The sequence below is a fragment of the Marmota monax genome, unplaced genomic scaffold, assembly GCF_021218885.2.
Source record: "Marmota monax isolate L192 unplaced genomic scaffold, Marmota_monax_Labrador192_F-V1.1 WCK01_AAM20220418_F8-fsc00001, whole genome shotgun sequence".
Lineage (NCBI taxonomy): Eukaryota > Metazoa > Chordata > Mammalia > Rodentia > Sciuridae > Marmota > Marmota monax.
In genome coordinates, this window is record NW_026693777.1 from 28,361,909 (window position 1) to 28,382,363 (window position 20,455).

The 20,455-nt window shown below is 32.5% G+C and overlaps 1 protein-coding gene across 2 annotated transcripts in view; it reads left to right on the forward strand.

Annotated features, from left to right (window-relative positions):
• The window catches only part of Exoc5 (exocyst complex component 5), a 69,995-nt gene that overhangs the window by 41,120 nt on the left and 8,420 nt on the right, over window positions 1-20,455 (forward strand). For both annotated transcript variants that reach the window (XM_046460853.2, XM_058584639.1), the window contains exons 11-15: window positions 270-479; window positions 3,576-3,723; window positions 14,363-14,471; window positions 18,669-18,789; window positions 19,968-20,054. In XM_046460853.2, coding sequence (XP_046316809.1) covers window positions 270-479; window positions 3,576-3,723; window positions 14,363-14,471; window positions 18,669-18,789; window positions 19,968-20,054 — 675 coding nt within the window. The remainder of the gene's footprint in view (window positions 1-269; window positions 480-3,575; window positions 3,724-14,362; window positions 14,472-18,668; window positions 18,790-19,967; window positions 20,055-20,455) is intronic.

A 20,455-nucleotide genomic window follows, 5' to 3' on the forward strand; every position in this document is an offset into this window, starting at 1 on the left:
AATCCATTCTGTCACCATTGCCATTTCTGGACTGGTTCTTTGTCTCATAGTTTTTTCTAGAGTTTCTGACAGTTCTGAAAACCATAATGTTACTTTGCAATATTCCATTTTATCTAACTCTGCATTCTAAGTACTCTTCCAAGGTTTAAGAAACGGTGGTTTAATATAAGTTAAAAAAAAAAATCACATTGTAAAATATATATTCCTTAACATTGTTGTTATACCTAAAATATACATTAATCTTTTTCTCCCCCTTTTCCATTGAAAAGAACCACCAATCTTTCCAGCAAGTTGATGGAGTTTAACTTAGGTACTGATAAACAGACTTTCTTGTCTAAGCTTATCAAATCCATTTTCATTTCCTATTTGGAGAATTATATTGAGGTGGAGACTGGATATTTGAAAAGCAGAAGTGCTATGATCCTACAGCGCTATTATGATTCAAAAAACCATCAAAAGAGATCCATTGGCACAGGAGGGTGAGTTTTTAAAGTTAAATATTATATTGAAACTGAAGACTTTTTTTTTCATTTCAGATGCCAATAAGCATTTCTTTTTATTGCTAAATAATATTGCATTATATGGATATATGATACATGTTGAGTAGACATTTAGGTTGTTTAGAGTTTGGGTTATTTGGCTTTTTGAGTTTTTTATGCATTCTAGATATTAATCCTGTGTCAGAAGAGAGGCTAGCAAAGATTTTCTCCCATTCTATAGGTTTTCTCTTCACATTCCTAATTGTTTACTTTGCTGTGAAGAAGCTTTTACATTTGATGCTATTCCATTTATTAACTCTTGGCATTATTTCCTGAGGTTTATGCGTCTTATTGAGAAAGTCATTGCCTGTGCCTATATACTAGGGCATTAACCTACGTTTTCTTCTAAGAGTTGCATGGTTTCTGGCCTAATTCGTAGATCTTTGATCCATTTTGAGTTGATTTTTGTGCAGGGTGAATGATAAGGGTCTAGCTTTATTCTTCTACATATGGATAACAAGTTTTCCCAGCACCATTTATTAAAAAGGCTGTCTTTTGGGGCTGGAGTTGTAGCTCAGTGGTAGAGCGCTTGCTTAGCATGAATGACGCACCGGGTTCCATCCTCAGCACCACATAAAGATAAGTCACGTAAAGGCATTGTGTCCATATACAACTAAAAAACATATATATATATATATATATTTAAAAAAAGGTCTGTCTTTTCTCCAATATATGTTTTTAGTACCTTTGTCAAGGATCAGATGACTGTGGATGTGTGGGTTTGTCTTTGTGACTTCTATTCTGTACCACTGATCTATGTGTCTGTTTTTATGCCAACACCATTGCAGTTTTTGTTATTATAGCTCTGTAGTATAATTTGAAGTCAGGTATCTTGATGCCACTAGTATTGCTCTTTTAGCTTAAAATTGTTTGGACTACTCTGAGTGTTTTATTCTTCCAAATGAATTTTAGGACTGGTTTTTCTAGTTCTGTGAAGAATGTCATTGGTATTTTGATGGGGATTGCATTGAATCTGTATATTGCTTTTGGTAGTATGGCCATATTTAACAATATTAATTCTGCCTCTCCATGAACATGGGAGATCTTTCCATCTTCTGAGGTCTTCTCTAATTTCTTACTTCAGTATTCTATACTTTCATTGTAAAGGTCTTTCATCTCCTAAAACTGAAGATATTTAAGAACATTATTACATTTGGGCAAACTTAACAAATATTGACTGTCACAAATATTTTCTCCAAAGAACTGTTTTAACCCACATTGTTTGTACTACTGACCAAATCCTGCTCTTGAACCATGTTTTGGGGGGAAAAAAAAAACCCTAACGTGATTAAAATATGTAAAACAGACACTTGACAAAAAAATGTGTATCAAAGACCTAGGAATTAGACCAGAAACCCTGCATCTACTAGAAGAAAAGGTAGGCCCAACACTTCCACATAGTGGTTAAGCTATGGAATTAACTTAGATGCCCATCAACAGATTAGAAAGAAATTGTATATATACACAATGGAACATAATTTGGCCATTAAAAAGAATGATTTTATGACATTTACTAGTAAATGGGTGGATCTGAAGACTATTATGGTAAGAGAAATAAGCCAGTCCCAAAAAACCAAAGGTCAAATGTTTTTGCTGATATGTAGACGCTAAACCACAGTAAAGGGGGGAGTGGAAGAAGGGAAGTTCTGTAGATTAAACAAAGGGGAACAAAAGGAAGTGGGTGGTAGAAATAGGAAAGACAGTAAATCTAAAATAATTCTATGAACATATATGCAAATACCGTGAGCACCACCATTGTGCCTACCCACAAGATGAGGTCATAAGTAGAATAAGGTATATCCTATGCTTGTATAATTTTATCAGAATGGCTTCTATTGTCATGTATAACTAAGAAGAACCAATAAAATAACATTTGAAAATATTTTAATATAAAACAATATCAGTGATATCAAGAGTTCTGGTTTCATTTTTCCCCCCCCAGTGGTGAGGATTGGGTGCTTCTACCACTGAGCAACATCTCTAGCCTTTTTTATTTTGAGACAGTGTCTTGCTTAGTTCCCTGGGCTGACCTAAAACTTGATATAGTCTTGCCTCAGCCTTCCAAGACACTGAGATTACAGCAGGTGCCACTATACCTGACTTTTCTTTTTTTCTCTTTTTCCCAGAGTAAATTATTTTAGGTCATTGACTAAGAATCACATCATTTTTGTTATTGTTATTGTTGCAGGTGGAGAACAAAAAACAAATAGTTTTCAATTTAGTTGGTCCTGAATTGATAAGTTTGGGGGGATCCCTTGAGTATAAAACTATTAAATTAATATTTTAGAGCCTGCGGCTCTTCACAAACTAGAAGAAAATGACTTGAGTAGGTGGCATCTCAGTTGTCCATACCTTAACTACCTCGAACCTAATTGATTCTAGAAGGAGGCAGAATGACTTCTGGGTTGCCATACAATCAGAGTCGAGAGTCCACACTCTATACACCTATATCATTTTCATGTTTCTCAGTTTGTGTATTAAATAATGACCAGAGAGAAGTATAACTAGGAAGAAGAGGCATAATCTGAAAGGCAGTAGAGAACAACTGATGAACAGTCATAAGACATTTTTTTAAAATTAAGTTCACAGGAGCTATATATAGTCTAGGAAAAAAAAAAAAGATACCCCATATAATAAATGTTCCAGGTAATCCTTGATCACTAAGAGAAGCTAAATTATGTTTAACAGATCTGTTTAATGTAGTGAAGAAATGTGTCAAATCTTTAAATGGTTGAATATATTAAAAGTCATTAAAATTTTGGAAGTTTTATTTTTAAACAGGACTATTTATCTTTTACGTTTACTTATTTGGAATAGCTTGCTTCCTGGTTGATTTAGAATTGCAAAGCTGAATAGGATTTTAGCGATCCTAATTTCAAGTTTTATTTTTCAGATGAAATTTTTCACAGAACTAATTTTTGGAATTAGAATTTAGATTTTTCGGTTATTGATTTTGTTGTTGTTGATGATGTATACTAAGTTTGAGAATACTTGAAGTTAAAATCCACATGTTCTTTTTTCATTTGTCCATACTAGTATTCAAGACTTGAAAGAAAGAATTAGACAACGTACCAACTTACCACTGGGGCCAAGTATTGATACTCATGGGGAAACTTTCCTGTCCCAAGAAGTGGTGGTTAATCTTTTACAAGAAACCAAACAAGCCTTTGAAAGATGTCATAGGGTAAGATTGATTGTAAATTTATTTTACTCATGATTGGTGTATCTATTTTAAGTTTTACCTTGTTGATACAAAGATAAAATCTATTCTCTGATTAGAAGCAACTATTTTTTCTTTGCTTTTTAAAATTTTTTTAATTGACATGTAAAAATTGTACATACTTATGGGGTACCATGTGATATTTTGATACATGTCTACTTTGAGGAATGTTCAAATCAGGGTAAGCATATATATCCCCTCAAACATTTCTTTTTTTTTTTTTTTGGTAATGAAAACATTCAAAAGCCATTCTTCTAGTTTTTTTTTTGAAGTAGAAAGATTATTTTTATTACCTGTAGTCACCCTAATAATTGCAATGGATGCAACAGAACACCAGAAATGGGTTATCTTTTATCTAACTATAACATAGTACCTGTTGACCAACCTTTTCCCGTGCCTTTCTCCTCACCACCCCCTCAGCTTGTGGTAACCACTGTTCTACTCTTAATTTCTTTGAGATCTCCTTTTTAGATTCCACCCATGAGTGAGATCATTCCTGGCTTATTTCACTTAACATAGTGTCTTTCAGTTCTATCCCATGGTTGCAAATGACAGGATTTCATCCTTTTATGGCTGAATATTATTTCCCTGTTTATATATACTACCTTTTCTTTATCTGTTCATCAGTTGATGTACACTTAGATTGATTTCATTTCTTGGCCATTATGAATAATGCTGCAAGAAATATGGGAGTGCAGATGTCTCCTCAATGTGCTGATTTCATTTCCTTTGTATGTATACTTGGTAATGGATCATATGGCAATTCTAATTTTAATTTTTTAAGGAACCTCCCTACTGTTTTCCATAATGGCTATACTGATTTCTATTACCACTAATAATGTGCATGGTGGGTTCCTTTTTCTCCACATTATTGACAACACTTGTAATTTTTTTTTATAATAACTATTCTAATTTGAGAAAGGTGATCTCATTGTGATTTTTATTTGCATTTCTCTGATAATTAGTGATGGTCAGCATTTTTTCATATATCTGTTAGCCATTTATGTAATTTTTGAGAGAAGTCTGTTTGGCCTATTGTCCATTTTTAATTTTATTTATTTTTGCTATTTTGTTGTTTTGGATCCTTATATGTTCTAGACATTAACCTCTTATCAGATATATAATTTGCAAATATTTTCTCCTGTAGGTTGTCTCTTCACTCTTGATTATTTCTTTTGCTGTGTAGAAGCTGTTTAGTTTGATTAATCCCGTTTTGTCCCTTTTTTTAATCCCTATGCTTTCAGGGTCTAATCCAAAAAAATGTTTGCCCATTCAAATGTCATGAAGTATTTCCCCTGTATTTTCTGTTAGAATTGTTATAGTGTCAGGCTTACACTTAACTCTTTAATTAATTTTGAGTTGATTTGTGTATGTTCTTTTTTAAATGTGAGTATCCATTTTTTCCAGCACCATTTATTGAATGATTTATCCTTTCCCCAACATGTGCTCATAATACCGTTGTCAAAGATAGTTGGCTATGTGTGGGTTTACTTCTAGGTTCCATTGGTCTTTGTGTCTGCTCTTATGTCAACACCATGCTGTTTTGATAAAACTTGGTAGTATATTTTGAAATCAGGTACTGTCATGTGTCCCAATTTTTCGTTTTATTCAAGCTTGCTTTTGTCCTTTGGAGTTTTGGTGGTTCCATAAGAATTTTAACATTGTTTTTTTCTAGCGCTGTGAAGAATGTCATTGATAGTCTGATGAGGATCATATTGAATCTGTAGTTTAGTTGGGTACTATGGACGTTTTAACAATATTGATTCTTCCAGTCTATGAACATGGGCTATCTTTCCATTTTTGTATGTCCTCTTTAGTTTCTTTCATCAGTGTTTTATAGTTTTCATTAAAGATATCCTTTATCTTTTTGGTTACATTTATTCCTAGATATTTATTATTTTTATTATCCTAGATATTTATTATATGCAGCTATTATAAGTGGGATTGCTTTTTGTTCTTTTCTTTTTGGGGAATTTACTGTTGGTCATATAGAAATGCTATTGATCTTTTTCTTTTCTTTCTTTTTTTTTTAAATCTTGTGACTGCTGAATTTGCTTATTCTAATAATATTTTGGTGGATTCTTTGGGTTTACTAAGTTTAAGACCATGTTGTTGGCGAACTGTGAGGATTTGTATTTTTCAATTTTTCAAACTTAACTACTGTGTTGAATAAAAGTGGTGAAAAGTCTGAATCCATGCTTTGTTCCAGATCTTAGAAAGTTTTCAACTTTTCCCTGTTCATTATGAAATTAACTGTGGACTTCTTACATATGGCTTTTATGATGTTGAATTATATTCTGACCTTGTCTAATTTGTTCAGAGATTTTAATCTTGAAGAGATATTGGATTTTATCAAATGCTTTTTCTGCATCTACTGAGATGATCATATAGTTTTTATCCTTCATTCACTTGACATGTTGTGTCACATTTACTGATTTATGTGCGTCAAAGCATCTCTTAGATGAATTCCCTTGGTTAGATGGATAATCTGTTGGATATGCTGTTGGATTCAGATGGCTAGTACTTTGTTGAGGATTTTGCATCTGTGTTCAACAGGGATATTGGCCTAAAGCTTTCTTTTTGTTGTTGTTGTAGCCCTTGTTTGGCCTTGGTATCAGAATAATGCTGGCCTCAGTTTTGAAGAATTCTAGGATTTGGAATTATTTGGGCAATGTTCGTATTCATTTTTTTTACATATTTGGTAGAATTCAGAATTGAAACCATCTGGCTCTGGACTTTCCTTTTATGGGAGGCATTTTATTACTGATTTAATCTCATTATTCATTATTGATCTGTTAAGATTTTTCTATTTCTTCATGATTCAATCTTTGTGAGATGTATGTGCTCAGGAATTTACCTATTTCTTACAAAATATGGACTCTTAGTATACAGTTGTTTGTGATAATCTCTAAGATCCTTTGTATGTCTGTGATGTCAGTTACAGTGTCTCCATTTTATCTCTGATTTATTTATATACAGACATTTTCTTAGTGTAGCTAAGGTTTTTTTTAACTCTTCATTTTGCTGATTCTTTATTGATTTGTGTGTGTGTGTGTGTGTACTTTATTTATTTTTGCTCCTCCTTCTAAATCTTCTACTAATTTGGAGTATGTTTTGTTCTGTTTTTCTAGTACCTTGAGATTCAAGAATAAATTGTTTTGAGATTTTCCTACTTTTTTGACATTGGCATTGGCTGTTATAAACTTCCCCGTTTTGCTTTTGCTGTCCCATAAATATTGGCGTTTCCATTGTCATTTGTCTTAAGACGTTTTTTAAATTTTTTTCTATATTTCTTTGTGGATCAATTGGTGATTCAGAAGTCAATTATTTAATATTCATGTATTTGAGTAGTTACCAAAGTCTTTCTTGTTGTTATTTTCTAGTTTTATTACACTGTAGTTGTAAAAAAAAATACTCAATGTGTTTTTTAGTTTTTCAAAATTTGTTGAGACTTGTTCTTTGGCCTACCATATGATCTGTCATGGAGAATGTTCCATGTACTTTTAAAAAGAATATGTATTCTGTAGTTTTTGTGTGGAATGTTCTGTAGATGTCTATTAGGTTCATTGGTCTAGAGTACAGTTTACTATTTGTTACTGTGTTAATTTTCTGTCTGGATGATCTGTTCTTTGCTGAAAATGGGGTGTTAATGTCTATACTATTATTGTATTGGATTCTAGCTCTCCTTTTCTATTTGCTTTATATATATGGGTACTCTGATATTGGGTGCATATATATTTGTAATTATTATTTTCTTTTGCTGAATTGAATCCATCATATAATATCTTTGTTTTAATTGCTTTTGATTTAAAGTCTACTTTATCTAAGTATGACCTTTCTTTTGGATCCCATTTGTATGGGATATCTTTTTCCATCCCTCCACTATAGACTATGTTCATTCTTAGAAATGAATGAATTTTTTTGTAAACACTATATAGTTAAGTCTTATTTTTTTAATTCATTTACTCTTTTAATTGGATAATTTAATCTATTTATATTTAAGATGATCATCAATAGGTAAAATCCTAGTACTGCCATTTTATTACTTGTTTTCTAGTTTTTCAATAGTCTTTTTCTTTCTCCCCCTTTTATAGCCTTCCTTTGTTGTGAAATGTTTTCATTCTTTGCATATTATTTTTGGTGTATCTGATTACAGGTTTTTCTTTTGTGGTTACAGTGAGGCTTATGAAAATCTCTTTTGATTATTAGAAGCTATTTTGAACTGAGAACTTAATTTTGATTGTAAGGATAGGAAAAGAAAGAAAAATAGTAATTTAAAAACTCTATACTTCCTATATTTTGAATTTTTGACCTATTTTGCATTTTGTATTATATTTTTTTTTTCTTTTAGTCCCAAGGATTGAACCCCAGGGACACTCAACCCTAAGTCCTTTTACTTTATTTATTTATTTTTTATTTTGAGACAGGGTATCACTAAGTTGCTTAGGGCCTTGCTGAGTCCCTGAGGGTGGCTTCAATCTTGGAGTACTCCTGCCTCAGTCTCACCTGCCGCTGGGATTACAGGCATGTACCACTGCACCCAGCTTATCTTTTAACATATTAATGTGTGTTTTTTGTTTTTGTTTTTGTTTTTGGTGCTGGGGATTGAACCCAGGGCTTTGTAAATGTAAGGCAAGCACTCTACCAACTGAGCTGTATTCCCAGCCCCTTAATGTGTCTTTTTTCATTTTTGTTTTGTTTTTTAAATTTCATACTAATGATATAAATGGTTTATGCACCAATTTACAATATTAGAACATTCTGAATTTCTTTGTGTATTTGCTCTTACTAATGAGTTTTAAACATTAGAGCACTTTCTTCTTACTTATTGGCATTGCTTTCCTTCAATTTGAAGAATTCCCTTCAGCATTTTTTGTAATAAAGATGTCATGGTGATAAATTCTCTCAACTCTTTTTGTCTAGAAATGCTTTTTCTCTCTCTTCACTGCTAAAGCACAGTTTTGCTGAGTGCAGTAATCCTGGCTGACAATGCCCCCTGCCCTTTAACTGTGAATATCTCATCCTATTTCCATCTTAAATGTTAGGTTTCTGCAGAGAAGTCTGATATCAGGCAGACTGGAAGACTTATATGTGTTATTTTGTTTTTCTTGCTGCTTTTAGAATCCTTTTTTTTAATCTTTAGAAGCTTGCTTATAATGTAACTTAGGGTTGAATGTGATGGTTGACCTTTGACCTTCTTACACCTGGACATTTGTACACTTCCCTGAGTTTGGGGAATTTTCTGATAGTTCTCTTTGAATAGGCTTTCTATTCTTGGCATTCTTTTTTTTTTTAAGAATTTTTTTAATATATTTTTTTTTTTTTTTTAGTTTTTTAGTTTCGGCGGACACAACATCTTTGTTTGTTTGTGCTGCTGAGGATCGAACCCGGGCCGCACGCATGCCAGGCGAGCGCGCTACTGCTTGAGCCATGTCCCCAGCCCCATATTCTTGGCATTCTTGAGTCCTCTTGAACCCCAGTAACTTGAATATTGTTTTCATTTAATGCTATCCTATAAGCTTTGTTCATTCTTCTTTTTCTCTCTTGATTGATTATATTCAAATAGCCTGTTTTGAGTTCACTGACTCTTTGCTTTAATTGGTTTGGTAGTGATTTTATCATTGATGCCTTCTATCACATTTTTCATTCTATTTATTGTAGTTTTCAGCTCCAGGATATTTAATTTTTTAAAATATTTTTCTTTAGTTGTAGATGGACACAATGACTTTATTTCATTTATTTTTATGTGGTACCAAGGATTGAACCCAGTGCCTCAGATGTGCTAGGCGAGCGCTCTACCACTAAGCCACACCCCCAGCTCTTTTTTTTTTAATATTTCAACATATTTATTAAGTTTCTCTGATAAATTACTGAATTGTTTCTTTGTATTTTCTTGAAGTTGGCTGAGTTTTCTTACAATATCTATTTTAGTTTTATCTAAGGGATCATACATAGTCACTGGGGTGGTTTCTGGTGCCTTATTTTGTTCATTGTATGTGCGTTTGTGGAGGGGTCAAGGTTCCTTGAAAGTTTTTGTTGTATACAGCACTATCTCTATGTTGAAAGTTCAGATATTTAGTCTAATCTTTGTAATTGGTCTGTTTGTATACCTCCTTCTAGACTATCTAAGCAGGCTCTATGTTATTTTTTACTGAGATTGTGGTTACTACCATTGTTTTAGCACTAGAGGGCACCTGAAGCACAAGTTTGTTCCAGATTCACAATGGGTGTGTTATTTAAGGGTGAACTAGGGGAGTACTTTAAAAAGGTAGTCCATCCCTGCTGGTCCTGAAAGTCTCCATTTGGGATCAGGGTGGTCTCAGATATACACCAAATTGTTGGACCATGGTCGGGCACAGGGCCTCACCATGTTTGGCCTTTAACTCTGAAGCCACAACTTAACCTACTTTCCTCTTCTTCGGTCCAAACAGTGACTGTGTTGTGCTGCCTGGGGTTAGGGCAAGGACAGGGGAGGCAATCTTGTAGCTATCGTGGCTACTGTGAGGTTGGATCTCATCCAGAGTTCACAGTTCATTAAGACAGGTGCATCCTATATGCAGGACGAAGTCCCACACTGCTGTGGCCTCCTAGGTGCTATGGTCTGTGGTCCAATACTACCATAGTGGATTTGATGTTTTATGGTCCAAAATTAGGCTGTGCCACTCAGTCTACAGTTCTACCTGGAAATGGAGTAGATTTAGAGGTTCTGTTTGTGGACTTTGCCTGGAAATAGAGGCCATTGGATTCTTTCTAGTGTTGAGTTTCACCATGCAGACCCACTACTGAGTTCTAAGACATAGTCCTGTGCTTATTTCCCTGTCCTACCCTCTAGCAGATGAAGTCTGTCTCCATCCTCTATTGCTTGAGGTTGAGGTATGTGCCTGAACACAACTCTGTTTGCAGGTTTCTTCCTGACTCCAAGGCAGTCCAGAAGCTCCATCCACAGGCACTGGTCTAGGACTAGGGGCAATGGGGCACTGCTTACCCCTGGATTTCAGATCATGGTCCAGACACTAGTCTAAGCACTTTAAGAGAGAGAGAGAGAGAGAGAGAGAATTTTTAATTAATCATCATAATTATCATCATAATAATCCTATTTACAGATGAAGAAACAGACATGATTCTTAAGTAGTAGAATTAAGAATTGAGGCAATGTGAACTTTATTTATATTGATGTGTATAACGTATGAATTTATTTTGAGGGTCATAAATTATGCACTTATATAAATACAAATCAATAGAAATCAAGTCAAAGAATATACATGAGCAATTTACAGAAAAAGAAATGTAAAATATTAATATGATATTCAGTCTCTTTAATTGGGAAATGAAACTTAGGAGAAATGCCATCTCGTTTTCATTAAGTTGACATAAGTTAATAAGTCTGACGCCAAGTATTGGTGACAAAGTGAGGCAACAGGAATTGTCACACACTGCCAATGTGAGTAAAAATTTCTATAGTTACTTTGAAGAGTAATTTGGGAATTCCTTAGAAAAGCTCATATGTGCAAGTGGTATATCTAATATAACAGTATTGTTTGCATGGCAAAAAATTAGAGCAATTCAGTGAAAAAGAGAAATTGGAAAACTGGCACTGTTCATACCCTAGAAAAACAACAACAATTTAAATGAGTCAACTGGAGTTACCTGTATCAGCATGAATAGATCTCAAAAATATTTGATAGTGATATGACAGAATCATAGAATATTTTTAAGAAACTATCAAATAGTGTGTATAGTGATATCTTATGGTTTTAGCTTTAAATTTTCCTAATGAAATGATCAATGTAGAACATCTTTTCGTGTATATATGTGCCTTCCATATTTACTCCTAGATGAAGTGTTCATTCATATCTTTCATACAATTTTGGGGTTTTTTGGGGGGGGTGGAGTTCTATATTCTTGTTACACTTTATTAGCTATGTGATTGGAGATTTTTTTCTTTTCAGTTTGTAGCTTGTACATTTAATTTCTCAACAATATTTCAAAGGATAGAAATTTTTAACTTTGATAAAATCTAATTTTTCTGTTATGGGTGATATTTTTTATATCATATATTTTTATCTAAAGGTCATACAGATTACTTTTTAGGTTTTCTTTTAGTACTCTTAATTTGAGATTTTACATTTAGGTCAATAATCAGTTCATAGTTAACTTTTATACAAAATATACAATATAGATTGCAGCTCAGTTTTAAAATTATCCAGTTTTTTCATCATTATTCATTAAAAAAACTGTTCTTTCTCCACTGAATTGCTTTGAGCTTTTTGTAAAAAATTAGTTGACCACTTATTTGTGGGTCTGTTTCTGGACTGCTCTGTTCCATTTAATATATTTTGATCATAATGTACTATAAATGGTGTTCTTAAAATTTATGGTTTAACTTGGTTGTTAGTATATATTCATCTTACACCCTGCAACCTAACTAAACTTACTTTTGTAATTCTAATAGACTCCACTAAAGTTTTTATATAGACTATCATGTTTCTGCACATAAGGACGGTTTTATACTTTTCTGTTATAGATACTTTTATTTTGTTCTTTTGCCTTATTCCCTGGCCCAACTTGTATGATTTTGAATAGAGATGGGGAAAACAAATACTTTCCATTTTTCCTGTTCTTAAGAGTAAAGCATTTTGTCTTTCACCGTTATGTATGAAGTTAAACATGGAGGTAGAAAGACAAATGAGGGGTAAAAGTTGGGGTAGTTATTAAGAAGACCTTATATTAGGGTTCAGCATCCCTAATCTAAAAATACAAAAATCTGAAATACTCCAGATCTGCAATTTTTGTGTACCAATATTACACCACAGTGAAAAATTCCATACTTGTTTTGAGAGGACAGGTAGGTCTCAGTCAAAATGAAGGCACACTCATGAAAAAGAATGACTTCATGGGCTGGGGTTGTAGCTCAGTGGTAGAGTTCTTGCCTGGCACATGTGAGGCACTTGGTTCAATTCTCAGCACCACATTAAAAAAATAAAGGTATTGTGTCCATCTACAACTAAAAAATATTAAAAATTAAAAAAAAAAGAATGACTTCATGACTTTTGTTGGTAAATGGATGGATCTGGAGATTGTCATGCTAAGTGAAATAAGCCAATCCCCAAAACTAAAGGCTGAATTTTCTCTGTGATAAGTGGATGCTAATACACAATAAGGGGTGTGGCGAGAAGAATAGAAGTTTATTAGATTAGATAAAGGGGAATGAAGGGAAGGGAGGGAGGATGGAAATAGGAAAGACAGTAGAATGAATAGGATATAACTTTGCTATGTTCATAGATGAATATGCAACCAGTATAATTTCACATCATGTACAACCATAAGAATGGGTTCCTAATTAGAATAAGTTATACTCCATATATGTATAATATGTCAAAACACAGTCTGTTGCCATATATATATATACATATATATATATATATATATATATATATATATATATATATATATATGACACACACACACACACACACATATATATAAAAAACAAATAAGAAATTTTTTTAAAATGCAGGCACACTAAAAATATTCATGTTTAAACTTCTAGTTCTATTCCCAAGATGTGTGCATCTGTGTCTTTCTCTCATGTATGTATGTGCCTGTCTGTGTGTGTCTCTCTTATACACACACACACACTCTCTCTCTCACTTTTTTCCCCTAAAATCCAAAAAATTCCCAAATCCCAAATAGTTCTAGTCCAAGCATTTCAGAGAAGGGCTGCTTAGCTTGCAATAAGCATTACCCTGAGAGTTCACATGAAACAGCTTGACAAAGGTAGAAATGAATTTATAAATAATTTGAGAAAGCAGTTAAAAGAAGTTAAGAGTACTTTTTTAGTTTTTAAAGGTTAGATTTCATTTTGTCAGAGTAACTACTAGTTTTTTTTACTAGTTTATGAGCAGCATGAAAATGAAAAATTTCAGCTTACTCTGTTAGCTGTGTTAAAAACACAATACTTTTCATGTTTTATTCTAACCTTAAAACTAGAAAGTGAGTACTATTAATATTATTCCCATCTTACAAATGAAAAAACTTAGAGTTGGTGAAGTTAAATTTTAAATTGAGGGCTAATGAGGTTAAATTTTAAAGGTTCACTAAATCAGGAAATTATGGAATTATTTTATGCATATTTTATACTGCATATATTAATTTATTTTCCATAAATAAAAAATCCTTTTTGTTCTGAATGTTACTAAATAGCCCTTGTTCAGTCAATGACTCTCAAACCTCTTTGACCTTCACCCATTATAACAAGAAATGTATTTTACATGTTATCCCACTATATTTTTTTTTATTTGTGTGCCTACAACCCCCCCCCCCCACACATATATATATGAATGGTATAAGGTGTATATGCATGTATTTCTTAAAAGTACAATTGGATTTCACTAATACATTGCAATCCAAGTTTAAAAAACATTGCTCTAAGGCAGGAGAAGTATAGATCAAGGGTACATTGCTGTTGTGTGTGGACATTGGGAGGTGGAATATGAATCATACTGTGTCTTTGATAGTTAAAAAAAAAAATCACTAAAAAAAAGAGTTGGCTTTTTTAAAAGATAAACCTGAGGAGTAATTTTTGTTTTGTTTTGTTTAAAAGCTCTCTGACCCTTCTGATTTACCGAGGAATGCCTTTAGAATTTTTACCATTCTGGTGGAATTTTTGTGTATCGAGCATATTGATTATGCTTTGGAAACAGGACTTGCTGGTGAGTATATTTGTATTAAACTTTCTGCTAAATTCCTTTAATCCTGCTTAAACTGTATACATAATGTTGTTTCATGTATAATCATCTCTGTACATTGAATTTGGTTAAGTGCAGTGAATTTTGAGCTTCTACAATGCAAAGATTTGCCAAGTGCTGCAAACCATGCAAAGACATGGTTCTCTCATATTGTTTACATCCAGTGAAGTAAGGTAATAGGCCACATAAGTCACTACAATGTATGGCAGAGTAGATTGCTTTGCTATATATTGTAAAATTTCAAGGAACAGAAACAAAAGAGAACCATTCTGACTGGGAAATTGGTGTAAGGTTTAGAAGGGAAAATATTTTAAAAATAAGTCTGGAAGAGGATAGATTGACATTAACTTTTTTCTTTTACTTTTGATCTTTTGAGCTTACTGGTTAGTATAAATAGTGTAATAATGAGTTCTTCCCTGGATTACAGCTTCATTAATCTAGTTGCCCTCCTGACCTCACCACATTTTCAATGGTCGTCTCAAATTTAGCATATCCACAACAAAACTCTTTTTATCTTTCTCCTAAACTTGTTCCTCTCACATGTCTTTAAAAGCATTGCCATTCACCTGTGGCTCAAGTCCCAAACCAAGGAGTTGCCCTAATTCTTCCTTTTTATCAACCCTGATAGTCAACCTATCAGCAAATCCTGTCAGTATCTTTCCAAAAAATAGTAAAAGTTCATTTACTTTTTTCTATCTCCACTGTTGCCACCGTAGTTCAACTTGTCATCACTGGTTTTCTGTGTTCACTCTTGCCTTTCCAAGTTACTGACTTTATATTATAGCCAGTTTAATTATCATTTCCTTGTTTAAGATCCTTTAGTGGCTTATTACTCTTAGAGGGAAAACAATAACAAACTCTTTAAGAAGCCTGACTTTTGATCTGCCTCTTCTGTATTCATCCTTTCCACATACTGCATTTCCCCACACTATTCCAGACACTCTGGTCTTCATTCTTTTTCCTAACTTAGGCTCTTTGCAGTTAACATTTAAGGGATGGGAATGGGAAACTTGGTGTTTCCCATCGCAAAAAACTTTTTTCCTCAGCTCATCTCATGGCTGGCTCTTCAGCCATTTGATCTCAACTAAGATGTCACCTTCTCAGGCCTTTATTGATCACCCTAACTGAAGTAGTACTACTGTCTCGCTTATTGAATTGTCTCATCATTGAAGTAACTGTTTTTTAAACTGGGGATTGAACTCAGGGGCCACTGAGCTATACATTCCTATCCTTTATTTTTTTTTTTTTAATTTTGAAACAGGGTCTCACTCATTGCCCAGGCTGTCCTCACACTTTTCGGTTTTCCTGCCTCAGCCTCCCAAGTCATGGGATTGCAGGCGGGTACCACTACAACCAGATAGAATTAGCTTTTTAAAGTAACATTTATCACAGTGAAATTTTTAAATGTTAAGTGTTTGCCTCTACTTCAGGATTTATTCACTTAACCCTTATATGACTACTACCAGACCCATGGAGTTTATATTCTTGTGGAAAGATAGAAAAATGATTAGGAAGTGCAATGAAGGAAAATGAAACTGAGTAAGAGAGATAGTAATGGAAAGGTAGGGTGAACAGTGTAATTTGAAGTTGTTTTTTTTTTTTTCTGAAAGGGTGATTTAAAAAGGTATCTCTGAAAAGATGAGATAATGAAGTGATAGATATACTAATAAAATAGAACATTCTAGGTAGAGATAACATTAGGAACCTTTCTTTTATCTAGTGTTGTACCTTAGCATCCAGAAACTACATAGATGCTCAGAAAATCTGTATAGGCTGTATAAAATGACATTTTGTAAAGTTTTTAACAATGAACCAAAATTAGCCATAATTCAGTCACTTTGGGTTCACTCTGCTTTATCACTATCCATTTTTTTCATGTTGTTACTCTTATGATGTAAAAAAAGCATTTTTTAAATTACAGCTTTATAGTTATATATAGTAGCTGGGTTCATCCTGACAAACTCATAAGTGCATGGAGTTTGATTTCAGTTCATGATCCCCCCTTATCCATCCCCCTTTTTCCTTCCCATCCTTTCTCCCTTCTCCCATATTCCTTCCTCTACTCTACTAGACTTCCTTTCACTTGTCTATTTATTTATCTTTGATTGGTTTTACCTGTGTATAAAGGTGAAGTTCCCTGTAGTACATTTATATATGCACTTAACATGATTTTTTTAAAAATTCATTCTGCATCACCTTCCTTTACCCACCCCTTCACTCTTCCTCTCAGTCACTTACTACCTTACTGGCCTTGCCTTTATCTTTATGTTATCCTATCCTTTCTTTTATATATAAGCATTTTTTAACTTAATTATGATAGACCCTTGGCATCAAATATTTAACCCTTGTCACTTGCAAATGACTCAATGTAATAATTTTTGTTGGGATAATAATACCTCAAAGATGAAGAATAAAGAAAATAATGAAAAAAGTAACATGAATTTGAATCTGTCTTATATAAAGGATTTGTTATTCAGCAAGTATGGAAACCTAGCATCTTCATTTTAATGGCAATATTCTTTTTTTGGAATGGAAATTTTCTTGTAGAATGGGAAGATTCCTTATATGCATAAGTGTTTCTCATGCATCTAGTTAATACTCAACTGCTATTATCTCTAACGATTGCATAAAATTCTGTGGAGCACATATAAGGTTACTATGTCTTATTTTGCATCGTTTCCATTTTGTAGTATAATAATGCTGAAATTAACCTTCCAGAGTTCATTTTCCTAATATTGAACTATTTTATTTCATAAAACCCAAACATGAAATTACTGGATCAAAACATGTTTTATTTATTTGTTTTTCTAAATTTTGATACAAAATTTTTTACTTTTTAATTTTGATATAAACTGTTTTCCTGAAGAGTTTTTTCTTACCAGTATATACTGCTACCAACGTATATGCATGTACCAGTTTTTCCATTCATTATTCAATATTTCTTAAAAGCTTCAATAATTTAGGGATTGGAAACATACATCAATATTGCCTTAATTTTCTTGTCTTATAATAAAGGATATTTCCTACTTCTGTTGTTGGTATTTTTTTTTTTTTTTTTTTTTGCTCTTAAAAGTTTGTGTCGGAGCCTGTAGCTTTCTTACCAATTGATTTTTTTTTTTTTTGTCAGGGAGAAAAACACTTTTATTTTTCATTATTAAAACTGAAAAGATCATTGTCCTATAAAGACTTCTATATTTTAAGCTTCATATTGTCATTAGCTATGGATATTTTTCTTAGTCTCTATTTTCTTTTTAAGTTTACTAGAAGAACAAACAATAGGGACCTTGAAATTCATCAGTTATTCTTTAAAGAAAGGAGGAAACTGAAATCCATAGAGGACAAGCTGACTTTTTTGACTGCTGCTTTATCAGTGGACTGGCTTGATTATCATTCTGAATATTAGGAATTTGCTGAGATTGGAGGTTTTGAGTATTTTTGTGGAAATAGTAGAGAAAACGAGTGAAATGTTAATTTTAGGCACATTACTGACAGCATTATATAGGATAGACAATAAAAAAAAAGAGGCTTGAACAAGAAAGATCAATAAAAAAAGTATTTTAACTATTATCAGAGATAAAGAAACTTGTTTTTTTGTTTTTTTTTTTAAATTATGGAAAGCTGGGTGCAGTGGTGCACATTTGTAATCCTAGCTGCTAAGGAAACTGATGCAAGTTCCAGGCAAACCTGGGCAACTTAGTAAGAGCCTGTCTCAAAATTAAAGGAAAAGAAAAAAGACTAGGGATATGATAGCGTACTTGTCTAGCATGTACAAGGCTCTGGTTTCCATCCCCAATATCACCAAAGAACAAAAAGAAAAGAAAATGGTGGGAATATATTCATATCACATGTGAATCATGGGGCACCAAAGAGTTAGGAAAAGTAAGGAGAAGGTAGAACTCAAGAAGAATTGTTAATTGATTCATTTTTAGGTTTATCTAAGCAAATCATGAATATGATGGTCATTTGGGCATAAAATTTAACTTTGGGTGCATTTTAAGCTATTAACAAGCTTAGTTTTCCTTGTCTGTAAAAGTCATTGCCGTTTATTAAAATAACAGTTACTTTTATTCATATTGTATATATAAAACCACATCTTTTTTCTGTTGCTAAGATGAATTTTTTTAAAGATAATTTTCATTTATCTGTGTCTTTCAATTTTAGGAATTCCATCCTCAGATTCTAGGAATGCAAATCTCTATTTTTTGGATGTTGTGCAACAGGCCAATACTATTTTCCATCTTTTTGACAAGCAGTTTAATGATCACCTTATGCCACTAATAAGGTAAGTTACGTTGTCATATTTTTATTGGTATTTCAAAGGATATTTAGAATAGTTTTATTAAATTTTAAAAACAATACATGTTCATGAAAGCATCAAATAGGATGGAGGTGTGAAATGAAAAGATCTTTTCCTTCTTCCTTGCATTCTTGTTTTCTCTTTCTACTGTGCTATTATATTTTGTTGCATTTGAAAAGACTTAATCTGTCCTAAATCTAAAATTGAAATCTGATGTTAAAGAGGCCCTACAGCTTAATGCAACTCAGCATATTTACTCCTTCCAAGGGTCTAATAGACACAATCCACCTGTAGCTGCTTGTTATATAAAGATGTACAAAAAAATTTATGAGATTAATAGGACAAATTTCAATGAGACACTAATATCTGGTTTATATCTTCAAATCAATTTTATGAACTTTTAAAGAATATGAGAAATAAGAAATATGTATTATGTGAATATGTTTTACCGATTTTTATGTAGTACCATTCTTGACAAGAGAAACTATTCTTATAAAAGAAAAATTTTAGATATGTTGTTATAAACATTGATATACCAAGACTGCCTCAGAAACAATCTCAAGAGTGAAGTCATTTGTGATCCATGAATCATACTTTGAAGGGAATTTGCTTTTTAAAGAGCTGTTGCCACATAGCAAAAAACTCACATGGTGTTTGGGTTGCTTATTCTTTAATATTTCAGGTGTTTTTAATATTTTGGCAGCATTCAGAAGGCAAATATAATTGTCAGGGCTTTTTATTATTGTTGCTTATTTTACTTTAGGGACACTAAATACAACTGGTTTGGCTGTTTCTCTCCAAATTGTTGTTAATGATTTACTATATTCTTAAGAGTCTAGTGATACCTTATGAATTTTCTGAGTGTTTTACCAACTATTTACTTATAAATTAAACCATATAGTTCCAAAATTAATCATGTTTGTATTCTTAAGGGCTGTTTCCTCAGAGATGAGAATAGCAAATTTAACTCTTCTTCCTTTCCTTTTAATGGATAATTGTTTTCTTGTGTGACTACTGTAATAAACTGGGCATATGAATGTAAATAATTATTTTATACTTCTTGGATTTATGATCATGTCTGTTGGTATCGTATACATATGAATATGAAAAACTTAGAAATTAGGCTATTAATGCATTTTTTTCCTCCTTTAAATCTACAATAGCTCTTCTCCTAAGATATCTGAATGCCTTCAGAAGAAAAAAGAAATAATTGAGCAAATGGAGATGAAATTGGATACTGGCATTGATAGGCAAGTTGCTGTTTTTCTTTGGAATTTTAAAAAATTATATAAATATTATAGCAGCAAAAAAAATTTTTAGAGAAACATTTTAATTCCACCATCTTGCTGTAACATTTGATGTTATTTTTGTGAACGACTTTTAACCTTATTAGAATGTTAATTGAACTCCCAAGTTATTTTATTTCTGAAAGTAAGTATATTTAGCTATACTTTTAAACTAGATTCCTTTAAAAACATTTTTTGTAAGCACCCCATCTCCACTCTAGATACTCACAAACTACAAAATCCATTAAAAATGGTGTGTAATATATAGTATTATATTTATTTAGAACTTCCAGGCTTATGTATGAAATCTTTTAAATAAATACAGTAATTTTCTAAAAGTACTTCTAATATTTGTTAAAGATAAT